General features: G+C 43.1%; 1 protein-coding gene across 2 annotated transcripts in view; it reads left to right on the forward strand.

Annotated features, from left to right (window-relative positions):
• The window catches only part of LOC111872410 (lysophosphatidylcholine acyltransferase), a 73,061-nt gene that overhangs the window by 40,643 nt on the left and 18,570 nt on the right, over positions 1-13,848 (forward strand). The window contains exon 3 of one of the 2 annotated variants that reach the window (XM_023866282.2): positions 12,759-12,976. The exons of the other annotated variant lie outside the window; for it this stretch is intronic. Coding sequence (XP_023722050.1) covers positions 12,759-12,976 — 218 coding nt within the window. The remainder of the gene's footprint in view (positions 1-12,758; positions 12,977-13,848) is intronic. 2 annotated transcript variants of the gene reach the window in all.

Below are 13,848 nucleotides of genomic sequence, written 5' to 3' on the forward strand. Positions count from 1 at the left end.
GTTGAGGGTCTCACATTTTCTAAACAATCGGCTCACAGATGGCGGTAAGGTTGTCAGCCTTACGTTGCCGGCCACTCTTTACCCCCCAGGAAGATTCCTGGTACTCATTTCTGTTACAGGCTGAGTGGACCCCAGGGTCATAGTGCGTCTAGAAAGATTAGGTAAATTGAAAAAAAATCCAATGATCTCATCGGGACTTAAACCCGTGACCTTCCGGCTTGTAGCAGTCCCTGTGCTTAACTGATTAACCACTACGCCATGAAGACGTATGGGGGGTGGATGTATAGATGCATATTGTCTTGACTTCGGCAGTAGCTGGAGGTGAGTTGTCAGCTTCACGGCCCGGCCACTCTACCCACGGAGAAAGAGCCCCGGTACCCATTTGATAGGAGGCTGGGTGGGGCACACAGCAGGTCTGGATGACGTGGAGAAGAGAAATTTCTTGACTCTACCGAGTCTCGAACTCCAACACCTCGGTCGTAACCGGTCGCTGTACCGACTACGCTATCCCGGCGCTTAATCATTATAGATTAATTGTCATCAGCATCAAAATTATGCGACTGTTTATGTTATATACGAACTATGTCTTAGCGCCATTAATCCTCATGACGGTAGACCCTACTGGGAAGTAAACAGCAATATATCAGATATGACTTGAGACTCCACTGGGAAATGTATATTCTCTGAAAGTCTGCATGGAGTGGGGTGTACGCTTATTTTAATTTGTCGTTCGAGAGCGGTAAGATCAGCAACACTTCACGAGCATAACACTTCTTCATTAGTGCAGCGTGTAGAGTCAATTGTAGAAGCATTCTCCTCCTGGATAGGAGGTTTGTCGGTCTGGACGACATGGAGAAGGTAAAATTTTTGACCCTATCGGGACTTGAACTCCAACCCCTCGGTCGTGCCCATAGCCAGTCGCTATACCGACTACACTGTCCCGGCCAATAACAGGCCAAGCAAGAAAGCCGCTTCGTTCGATTCCCGGCACGGGCATAAAATTACTCTCATTCCCAGTGCTCATACCGGCAAAGCGGCCGGAATGTGAATCTGACCACTCACCTCTTATCTAGTTAGTACCGAGATCAAGAATACGTGGATCTATTCTTCCACTTCCCCATACATTCTCTTGTGGTGCTTCATTAATTAACTACAGTGACGTCACCTTTTATTAGCCTACTTTTCTAAAGTATGCTTATGCGATCTCCATGCCTTCTGTGTGTCTGTGTATCTCCCTCCATATTAACTTTCGAATGGCTGAACCAATCTTTATTAAACTTGATAGGTATATCATGGCACCTGAGGTCATCTCAACGGCGAACTTCAAAATCCCCGTCAGTCTCTATGTCTGTGTGTGTATAGCCCTCTTATATTTGTCTCCCTCTGTTCGTTACTAGGTAACGGCTCGGTAAACACGTTATCGTTGCAACGAATACACATCCAACAACAAAAAATATTGTACGAGTATTTTTCTGTGCGGTCTGCGTTGTATCGAAGTAAAGTAGGCGACTAGTTCTTCCCAGAACTTGTTGTTCAACGAAGATGTCAGTAGCTCGAACTATATAATATGGAATGACAGGATAATGAATAAAGAATATGGAAGGAAAGTGTCATGACCTAATAGAGGTACTGAGGGAAACCAGGAAATACTTCAGTCAAAATAGTATCTGCCCTGGCCGAGACTCGAACCGCGCAACTCCCGAATATAAGTCGGAAACAATGCCACTTGAGTCAAAGTATCATATAAGATGACAGGACAAATTCAATCCTTACGTTTAGTAGGTTAGTAGTGCCTTAGGCAACCCTCTTCACGAACTTGAGAAGTCGATGTCCGCCTGCCCGAAGGCGTGATCCAGTTTAGACACGTTGCAATATTCTGTCGGCTTCACTCCGTGGGCACGACTTGCCGTTAACACTCTTCAAACCGGTTCCGCATACAGCAGACATCATAACTACTGTTCATTTGTCGGTCATGGCCATATTTCGATGGTTCTTCCTGCCAAATGTCTGCGCCCGATCGCAGTAAAGTTGAGGCTAAATTTTTCCCTGTCGCGCCATGTATTTAGAAACGGATGTATATCTTCAAGCATTCTTAACGTTGACACTAGAAAAGGTGAGATTAATTAATAAAACCTTCTCGGTCCCTCAGTTGTGTCTTTATTTAATGCGTCTATTGCATAACATGTTTCATCCTATATGGCCATCATCAGGTGCATTAAAATTGTTGGGAGAATGGCTGAATTTCTGTACACAGCATACAGATCCTTTGCTAGGCAACGACCGGGAAATAATCTGCCACACAATAGCCTTTGCTATGTAATGACGGCAATAGACACGCACTCAACAATGGAAGTGTTCTCTGTGGGGTCCATGACGAGGGGCAGTCGCCATTACAGCAGAAACCCGTGTGGAGGCGGGGTCGAATACCTCCACCGTGACCCTGCGAGTCGTAAGAGGCGACAAAAATGGAAGTCTCGAATCTAAGACAGTAAAATATGGTCGCGAGTACCAAGGGACTGGGACCCGAGCAAGACTGCGCTGGCAAAGACCAGCAGCATATACAAAAGACAGACCCGTCCTCTCGTCAGAGAGGGCGCCCCACAAAAACAAGACCGTAACTGTCAAACAGTAACAAATATCTGGTCATGAGCCCCAGATGGGGGTCGACACCAAGGCTTACTGACTGACTGACTGACCGTCAGTCTCAATGTGATTTAGACTTTGAGTTACAGCAGAGTCTTGAGACGGCAGTTGCGATAACAGATAGTTGCGAGCCAGCCGCCATTCAGGGAGGACGTAAACACGGAAGCAGAGAACACTTGGGATCCATTACCACGCAACGACCGGTGAAGACATAGCAAACTGAGAAGACTTAATGTGTGCTGTAGTTACGTTCTGTAAGTGTTCAATAAATCCAATTACCAATCCAAACCCACGTCTATAGTAATTCATACACGCGACAAAATATTTTCCCAAATCCGAAGTATAATTCCGTTTAAGGCGCAGCCTGTGTTGCAGATTGGCATATTTGTGCGGCGATGTGTTTCCTTCCGTTATAACGCATGTAGATGTTATGTTAGGACAACCGGCTCAGGGACCGAAACCTGTAAGGCAAAATTGTCCCTCTGCTTGAGTAATTAACCACAACGCCATGAAGGCGTATGGGGGAGTGGATATATACATCCACATTTTCCTGACCTGGGCACTAGTTGGAGGTGAGTGATCAGCTTCACTCCCCGGCCGCTTTACCCCCCGGTACCCATTGGATCGGAGGTTGAGTGGACCCCAGAGCCGGTCTGGGCGACATGGAGAAGAGAAAATTCTTGACAGTACCGGGACTCGAACTCCGTAGCCAGTCGCTATACCGACTGAGCCATTTAGGCTCACGCGAAACGTGCAAGGGACTGATATTCAGGGTTGCTGTGCGCCGGATGGTTTCCAAAGGATGGAGCAGACGGGGGGCCTATTACATATGAATAGATCGATACTGGTAATTGGGGGGGGGGGATCAGTGTGCACGTCACTGCATTTCTCCCCCGCTCAGTGGTGCTGCCGGTGATCTCCGTTAGAATAATGTTATGGATGACTGCCCAGTGCTGTACTGCTGTCTCCCGAGTTTAAAATTATTGCAGTTTCTGTCGTAAATTGAATGTTGCCAGCCCTGCAGGGCATGCTAATCATACCACCTTTAACATTCTAAATCAGTAAACCCTAGATAATCCGGTTACATTTAACCCGACTGTCGGATGAGCCAGAAGGAAAGAGACCACTGGGAGGACCAAGGCGTAGGTGGGTGAACAATATTAAAATGTATCTTAGAGACGTAGGATGGGATGGTATTGATTGGATTGATCTGGTTCAGGATAGGGACCAGTGGATGGCTCTTGTGAACACGGTAATGAACCTTCGGGTTCCATAAAATGCTGGGAAATTCTTGAGTAGCTGCAGATTTGGCTCCTCAAGAAGGGCTCAGCTCCATAAGATGAAGAATGCTGTTCACAGTTGAGTCAAAAGTAAAGTTGTCGCCTTGCGTAACTAATTATATACTACGACATGAAGGCGTATGGGGGGTTGATGTATAGATCCACATCTTCTTGACCTCGGCACTAGCTGGAAGGTGAGTGTTTCACGGTTGAGTACATGCTTTAAAAGACATGAGGCGTGTAGAAAAAACAAACGAGTCACTTGTCTGTTTAGACGAAGCTTGACAGTTTCTTCAAACCTTGATTACTACGTTCCAAAACAAGTAAAACTTCCGGGTCTTCTATCGATATGTAAATGTATTGTTTCTTTTTTGTATTTTTTAAATAAAGGCTCTACAGTGATATTTTTATTTAGTTTCATCAGTACTTCTTATATCATTAAATACCTCTTTATTTTGTTCTACTTTTTTTATTTTAGGATTACCTTTGGCTTCTCTGATCCGGATTATAGCTTAATCCGTATCACCTCTTCCTCCATTAACCCGGATTAGCGACGGTTTACTCTATATGGGTTTCGTCAGATACTCAGAAAACACAACTGAATATTATAGTTAAGAGCATTTTAAACGGTCTCTGTCTGTAATAGAGGTTGTCTTCTTCGTGATATAAAGTGAATTTTAAATGTTATTTATACGGACTTTGTTCTTAGTGACTTTTTTACGCAAATTCTGCCTTACACTACAGCTTACCCAGCGTCAACATATAAAAGTCCGCTGTAATGGAGTAAAGAGCGAGTTAAGTTTTTCGTCCTCGCTTGTATAACAGCAGAAAAGTCCATTTCCCATCACTATACCTTCTTCACTTCCCATAGATTTACCTTATCTTCAAGCTGTCTCTATCAGGTGAACCTAGCGGGCACTGCCTGGCAACATTCACGGCATAAAAACTTCAATAAGACATGTAACCCCTCTCACTACCCCCTCCACCTTTCTTTCTCTCCAATTTCCCTCTTTCGCCCTCCTCTTACTCTTTGCACTTCAGACAAGTAAGAAGAAACACTGTAACAGAAGAGTAAGTTCTGAAAATAACTGTTATTCTATTCACCATCAAGTTGTATGTGTAATACATTGCAATATTCTATTCTCGCTTGCCACTATGTTTGTTGCAGGTTCTCTCTTCTCTTTATCAGTTCTACGTTAAATAACTCGCGGGGGGGAAAACTTTCGTTTTAAGGCGCGTCCACATTACTCGTGCTCGTGCTCGTGTGACTCGCTATGCTCGCGAGTAATGTGGACGATACAAGTCACGAGACAAGCAAATTTTTAATTTAAAAACTATAGCCAATAAATTCAAATACGACTACAGCCTATACACTTACCTACTTACTTACTCATGGAGCTGAACCCTTCTGGCGGAGCCGCCAATTCTGCAGCTACTCAAGAATTTCCCAGCATTTTATGGAACCCGAAGGTTCATCACCGTTTTCACAAGAGCCCTCCACTGGTCCCTATCCTGAACCAGATCTATCCCATCCTAATATTGTCCACCCACCTACGCGCCTTGGTCTTTCCTGTGGTCGCTTTCTTTCTGGCTTTCCCACAAATATCCTATACGCATTCCTCGTGTTCCCCATTCGTGCTACATGACCTGCCCACCTCATACAGCTTATACACACTACGAGTAAATATACGGATCCTCGCGCCGAAGCCTGGCGAGCAACTGAAGTAGTGTGGACGAAGATTTACGAGCACAAGTAAAAGCCAGACGAGTCTCCCGACGAGCACGAGCACGAGTAATGTGGACGCGCCTTTACTTAATGGCTTCTTTCACAGCACACACATTCTTACAAGAACCTTCCCTCTGTTCTTCCTTGTCTCCCCTGTTCTTTCCTCTAAAGCACACAATTTCTCATATATTTACATATGAAAATGTTATTACAACTAATGATTTCCCCCCGATGATTCCATGGTGTTTAACACCAAGTCAAATTGACTGAATGCCTGTCGTCAGTCAGAACGAGCCTCTTGACGTCTAACTCCCATTCTTAGGGATTTCCCCCCGTCACGTGTTCCTCGCGCCAAATTTCCTTCCACCGCAATATTCTGCATTCATTTCGGACAGGCACTCTTAAATAAGAGCGTCACGTTTCACGTGATCACGCAACCGCGTGCAAACAGATCGAGCAACAATGGGGAATCACAGTACATGCCAAGTTTACATTTACAGAAATTACATATGGCAGGGTTTCGCTATAACAATTGAAATGCCACATTTCTTCTAGCCAGTAAAAGTTGCCTATATTTTTGTCAGGATTACTCGTCGCTAAATATAATTAGAATTATAGACAGGGAATTTAGAACGAATGGTTTAGAAGGGGAATACATATTAGGATTTTGATAGGAAAACCAGGAAGATAGAGATCATTAGGAAGGCCCAGACTTAGGTGGGAGGATAATATTAAAATGGATATTAGACAAGATGGGGTGGTATGGACTGGATTAATCAGTCTCAGAATAGGAACCAATGGAGGGCTCCTGTGAACGCAGTAATGAAATTTCGAGTTCCATAAAATGTTGGGAAATTGTTGAATAACTGCGCAACTGGCATCTTCTCAAGAAGGAGTCAGCCCCTTCTGGTTAATGAGGATTGTCGTGTCAGGCTTTGGATTCAAGACAAAAGTTTGTATAATTAATGTTGTATCTTACCATCCTGTTGCAGTTGGTACTAGAACTTATTTTTGGTTGTTTACCGTCAACCATGCAACAATATTAAGATTTAAAATTAAATCCAATTTGAAATTCACCACTACACTGCATGTTTCGGCCAACTAGGTCATTACAGGCACGTTGAAATTCATGGGAACTGCTGTCTTAGCGCTACTGCCATCTCTGTTTTCTTATTTATACTATTGTCTGTGTAATGATAAATTGTATTAGTATATATATAAATAAAAGTAAAGCTGTCCCTGTAACAGGCCGCGAAGGCCCATAGGGTTGTGAGACGCTGAGGGTCCCACATTATCTAGACAATCGGCTCAAAGATGGCGGTAAGGTTGTCAGCCTTACGCGCCGGCCGCGCTTTACTCTCCGGGAAAATTATTTAATTAATTCCTGGTACTGATTTCTGTTAGAGGCTGAGTCGACCCCAGGGCCATAGTGCAGCTGGAAGGATTAGGTCAACTGAAACAAATCAAATTATACGTATATATACGTATTATAAGTATATATATAAGGTCGCGGGTTCAAGTCCCGATGAGGTCATTGGATTTTTTTCAATTGACATAATACTTCGAGCCGCACTATGACCCTGGGGTTCACTCAGCCTCTAACAGAAATGAGTACCAGGGATTAATTAAATAATTTTCCTGGGTAGTAAAGCTCGGCCGGCGCGTAAGGCTGACAACCTTACCGCCATCTTTGAGCCGATTGTCTAGATAATGTGGGAACCTCAACGTCTCACAACCCTATGGGCCTTCACGGCCTGGTACGGGGATAGCTTTACTTTTATTTATATACATAATTAGTAAAGACAGATTACACACGAAGGACACGTCCATCTATACTTATAACCCGATTTGAAACACTACACCACATACCAGCACACACGCCCAATCCCCTGTATGAAACGGAACATCCATACTGCACACTTGACTGACAAGAGGCTTTCTAAAAAAGAACAATACATATGGCACAGAAAGAGGAACTACATCGACTTCTTTCGAAACGCTGTAAATGTGAAGACACAGCAGTTCCCGTGAATATCAACGTGCCTGATGATGGCCGGGTAGGCCGAAACATGTAGTGTAGTGTAGTGTAGTGACGATTTTTAAATTGGATTTAATTTTAAAAAGCCGATCACGGTAGCATGTACTGTCTTCGCTCGCTCGGAAGCCGGGATCATGAGTTCGAATCCCACACAGGGCATGGATGTTTGATGTCTGTGTTTGTGTTGTCCTGTGGAGGCCTTGCGACGAGCTGATCACTCGTCCAAGGAGTCCTACCTTCTGTATAATGTCAAAATGAAAAAAAAAACAACAACCTCGACACCGTAAAGGTATAAGAGGAACGGAGTAAGTAAGTTTAATTTTAAAATTTGATATTGTTGCATGATGGACGACGGTAAACAACTGAAAATAAATTATAATATGTATAATTAGCTACTTTTTATAATATTGTTTTTGTTGGAAGTGTCGCGTTTTTATTGAGAAATTCTAATATGTACAGCTGTGTAATATCTGTTTTAATGTATGTTGTCTCCTGTAACTGTAAGTTTTGTGTGTTTAATGAGTCACAGTTTTTTTAACCCTGTAAGTGCCTAGAAGTTCCGTCAGTGTCTAACCGTCAATTTAAGTTGTGAGAGCAGTTTTCTATGAGTAAATAAAATATATATAAATTCTCTCGAAACTTTAAAGCATAGTGAAACAAACTCCTTTCATATTTTGACTACGTAGTTCACATAAAATGTCGAAAAATGTCACATTCAGTGAAGTAAGGGAAAATTGGTAAAGATCGAAGTTTTCCACACTTGGCACTTACAGAGTTAAGTAAACATATTGCGCATGCTCTGCGGGTATCTTGCTTTACGGCAATCTCAGCAGGACTAACCAACCAATAAAACAGTTTACTGATAATATTATAATTTCTAACTTTAACAATTTTTAAATATGATTTTTGTAAATGTGAGAAATTAGTTTTAAGCATGCATTTATGTAACCTATTACTAGTGACTGTAAAAATTAGAACTGCATCCTCTTGACAGTAGCTGTAACTATACGTTTGTTTAGTTACTAAATTGTAAAGAAAATAAAAACTTCTAGCATGGGATTTGGATGTGTGTATAGTGACATGCCCATAATGCCAGTCTGTATATAAATTCTTCTAACTTGAAATGATACCGCCATTTTGTCCGCAATATTAACGCTGAAAAACTTAAAATTTTATTTATAAAACCAAGATCGAAAGCCTAACGTTCGAATCTGTCTCCAATATGCCCATAACGTTAGGCTTGTGATTTTTAAAAGTGATATGTAAAAGCCATCTGAGGTTAGGAATTGTGTTTTCTTTGTAAAGATGAACTTCTAAGGTTGTCAGCGCTAACATGTCGGACAACATTGCGGTAAATTTGAAGTTATTTGGTTCGTACGTAAATGCCAATTTGTTCATATTTGTGGAGAGTCATCTTTTTTGCTTTTCGTAACTGGTTGTCCTTAAGAATAATTATAACTGTAATAATGATTGTGCTATATGCAGACATACTACGTACATATCATTGTCACAACACCATACTTGTGATCATCTTGTCAATGTTACAAGCACCCGAATTCTTTCCAAAATGGCCGGTCATAATATTTGTTTACAAGATTTGGTTTAAGCCGTTTATTAAGTCTTTGCGGACCATTTTAGTGGTTTGTATATCGAATAATGCATGGCACCGCATTTAAAAATAGTTTTAATATTTGGTACGTGTCTTTATTTTTAAAATTTGATATTTTAAATGAAAAATCTAAAGAGCTCAGATGCCTGGCTTGTCCCCAGGTTCCGATAACTTTCCGAGGGCTTATCCCGCATCTGCCACCATACTGTTAGAACCTTACGTCTCTCACAGACCTCCGTGTTTCCTGTGAGGTAGGAACTAAATTCATAAATATTACCTGGATGAACTGGCTTCTAAGGATTATATGCTTATGTAATCTTGTTACTGGCTTCTCTTAGCAAGAAGCTCTGGCGCTTCATTAATTTAAAGCCGACTGCTGTGCCACTGGCTGCCTAAGTACTTCCGTCTCCTTTCACGTTTGTAGGTCACCGCAGTGAAGAGTTCAAGGCCGCCGATATTTCTGCTATAAGTAGTTCGCATTCTCTCTCACGTACATCAGTAACATTATCTGAGTGTGATGATATTGTTGGTGCATAAGGAAGAAATATCGGAAATAAAAATTATCGTTTAACTTATGTCAAACCCTTCGAAGAAAAATAAAATGCGATTTTTATGGCTGTAAAGTTCCGCTGTACCACGCCATGCAGTGGGAGTAAAAAAAGGTAAATATAGCCCTGTAACAGGCCGTGGAGGCCCATAGGGTTGTGAGACGTCGAGGCTTCCATTTCTAGACAATCGGCTCATATATGGCGGTAAGGTTGTCAGCATTAACCGCCGGCCGCCTTTTATCCCCCAAGAAGATTCCTGGTACTCATTTCTGTTAGAGGCTGCGTCGACCCCAGGGCCACAGTGCGGTTGGAAGATTTACATCAATTGAAAAATCCAGTGACCTCATCGGGACCCGAACCCACGACCTTCCGGCTTGTAGCATAGTGCCTCAACCAACTACGCTACCGCATGCCGCCCCACCCCGAGCTAGGGGGCAGAAAATATGTTTTTGGAAACAAGACTGTAGTCCAGCTGCGCTCAACTTTCTTCATTGCGTTAGACTGGAATTGATGGCGGGGACAGATAAGCGCTACTTGTTTATCAGTAAGTCTGTCTGTGTGGAAATGACGTATCAGTTAACACTGGCGACTGTTTCTTGTCCCCGGATGAATGCAATCCCGCATAGCGTGTGGTCTGCTACAGTGACCGCATGAGGGACACCGCCGAAGCAACCCACGATGCGAAGGCAGCGTAGTGTGTGGAAGTAAAGCAGTTAGCTCAAAATTGTAATTTTTGGAGATGCCTCTTCTTTGTGATGGTTCGAAATACCGAGGTTCCACTGTGCTTTATTTCCCTGCAGCAGCTAGACCTTGCTTGACTAGCCAGAAAATGCACGGGCGAAACAAAATGCAGCTATTTAGCAGGCCGAGTATCATGGGGGACAGCTCAGTCGGTATAGCGACTGGCCACGGGCTGAATGACCGAGAGGTCGGAGTTCGAGTACCGTTAGCGTCAACAATTTTCACTCCTACACGTAGTCCAGACCAGCTCTGGGGTACACCCAACCTCCTACCCAATGGGTAACGGGGGTTGTATCTCCGGGGGTAAAACGGTAGGGGCGTGAAGCTGACCACTCACCTCCAGCTAACGCCGAGATCAAGAAAATGTGGATATATACATCCACTCCCCCATACACCTTCATGGCGTAGTGCTTCATTAGTTATGCACGGTGACAAATTTACTTTTACCTTTACCCTCCAAATCTTAAGCAGTTCAGATAATCTTTACCTGCTTTATAGGACAGTGAAACCGAGTCTTCCGTCCTGGAGGGAAAACAGATTGAGGGTGTTTGGGAACAGGGTAGTGAGCAGAATATTTTGACTCGAGGAGGGTGGGAAGTGAGGGGGAGGAGCGTCATAACTTGTATTTATTGCTGAATGCTGTTAGCGGCATGAGATCCAAGAGGGTTAGAGGGATGGGGCAGATGGAAAGCATAAAGTGATGAGCAGGGCCCGGATTTTGATGACCTGAAAATATTAAAAAAATGACCTATAAAATGACCTAAAGGAGAAAAGAAAGAACACTTCGCTTCCATGTTATTCACATTTCAGAAACCATATGAAGAAAAATGCCCTAAAATGGCCAAAAATGACAAATACCCTTAAAAGTCCAAAAATTTACAAAAAAATTACCCCCAAAATGAAAAAAATGACCCTAAACCTAAAAATGTCAAAAAATTGCCTATAAAATTTACATTTCTGTAACCAGCAGCTCATATCCGAGATTTATATATTTAAGAGCATCGCGTAGGATACAAGGAAAAAAAGATGACATGTCATCAAACTCCGGGCCCTGGTGATGAGAAATACAAAATGTTACTTCGGAAATATGAAGAATACGCGGAAATTTGGGCACTGGATTTATTTGGCTCAAGAGTACAGATATGAAGATGGGAATGAATTTGATGGATCCAGAAAAGGCACGGAATTTCTTGATTAGCTGAGCAACTATGAGCTCCTCAGAAAGATATCACTTAATGGAGTTAATTTGCTTTATAGGAGTGTGAGGAAAACAACAGATTGGGGCTGTATGAGAACAGGGTGTTGAGCAGACGATTTAGACCTTAAAGGAGTCGACCCAGCCTCTAACAGAAATGAGTACCAGGAACCTTCTTGGGGGTAAAAGGCGGCATGCGCGTAAGACTGACAACTTTACCCTCATCTGTGAGCCGATTGTCTAGAGAAAATGTGGGAGCCTCAACGTCTCACGGCCTGTTACAGGGAGAGCTTTACCTTTTACCTTTATAGAGAGAAGGTGCCAACGGGCGCGAGATGATTACGTAATGAGGAGCTTCACGGTACAGTCTCCATCACATCAACGGGGTAAGAATGGCCGGGGCATACAGTACGGCCATACCCCTTTTGGGGCCCATTCGTTCTCTTTATGGACACCGGACAATCTTTCTGTTGAGCCAAAAATACTGCGGCGTAAGCCTGACCACTCCCATTATGCCAAGGTTAAAGGTAAGTGGAGCCTTACCTCCAAGTACCTTCTCCGAGTGTTTGGCTAGTAGAAGTAGTACGTAAGCACCACATCACGAAGACGTATAGGGGAATGGAGTTATAGCTCCACAATTTTTAAACTCGGACACTGGATGGAGAAGAGTGGTCAGCTATACACCCCAGCCGCTTTAACCTCGAGGAGACACCTCCCGGTACCTGCTAAATAAGATGCTGTGTGGGTCCAAGATCCTGTCTGGACGTTCTTGCCCCTACCGGGAATCGAACCTTGATTCCTCGGTCGTCCATCCGGTAGCCTAATCGCTATACTGAGCTATCCCCGCTCTCTATGTAGTACATTGTTATATTTTCCCTGGAAACTCCTTCTCCCTCGTCGTCTGAATGCGCGGTGGACATGCGCAGTTGACTGCAGTGTAAATGCTCTAACGTTCCTTTTGGTGGTGCTTGGTTGTAGCGATACGAAGGAACTGGTATCCTGGGTGATGAGGTTGCTCTTCTTGCTTGGGGGTTTCCACTGGGTCACTGTACGTGGGAAACAGGCGTCTGCCAAGGACGCTCCCATCCTCGCTGTGGCGCCGCATTCCACTTATTTCGATGCTTTGCCTGTTGTGCTGATGGGAGCACCCAGTGTCGTCGCTAAGGGCGAGACAGGACGCCTGCCATTCTTTGGAAGTACGACATCATCTTGTACCTAGCAACTGCGCGAACTGAATGTGGAGAAACATGCTTCTTCAGGGAAAAGTTGTGTTTTGCAAGCATACAAATTTGAAAATCCAAACTCACTTTCGGGTCCCTAACAAATGTTTTCAGTTATGTAGAAAAAGAGTAGCCACATTTCAAAAGAGGGATGTAACAGTATAAATATAAGGTGAACGTAACAAATTCCTTAACATATTTCGTGGTAAGACAGCCTAAATTCGCAACGATGTGTCCCACATAGTTTTAAAAGTTGTAACATTTGGTTTTCTCATGATAGTAACTATAGTCTGGAATGTGTTGCCGTGTAGTCTTGTTATACGTTCATCGACCGATAAAGATTGAGGTACTGCGCTCGTCCAAAATGTCGGCATTACATTCCAGGCGATAGTAGACTAGTGTTCACTTCGAAGGTCTGTAGATAGCTTCAGAATGAGTCACGTGCCCAATTTTGTTGCATGTTTATAGTCTAGTATGTGAAATAAGGCGTGACATAAACCTGAGTAAGTTTATCCTGTGACTGTCGCGTCGTTATCAAGAACGTTGCCGTTTCTAGATATGTGAATGACACTGAAAATCGCCCTGTATATGTGGAAACGTGAATCCTATCCAGTAAGAGAGTGTCTTCATGCCTAGAGCAGTATGCAGACAGACACATTCAGTTCGCGCTGTAAATATTTTGTAAACCGTTTCAATTCTGAAACGTGATGAAGTAAAATAGTGTTTAAGTCAATTTCTTGTGAAGATAAAATTGCAAAGAAAAGTAGAAGTTGCTCTGTAAACAACTCTTTGTATGAAAGCAATAACAACGTCTGCTGAAATTTGTTCTCATTTTATATTTAATAGTA

This window comes from Cryptotermes secundus, unplaced genomic scaffold (genome assembly GCF_002891405.2).
Source record: "Cryptotermes secundus unplaced genomic scaffold, Csec_1.0 scaffold247, whole genome shotgun sequence".
Classification (NCBI taxonomy): Eukaryota; Metazoa; Arthropoda; class Insecta; order Blattodea; family Kalotermitidae; genus Cryptotermes; species Cryptotermes secundus.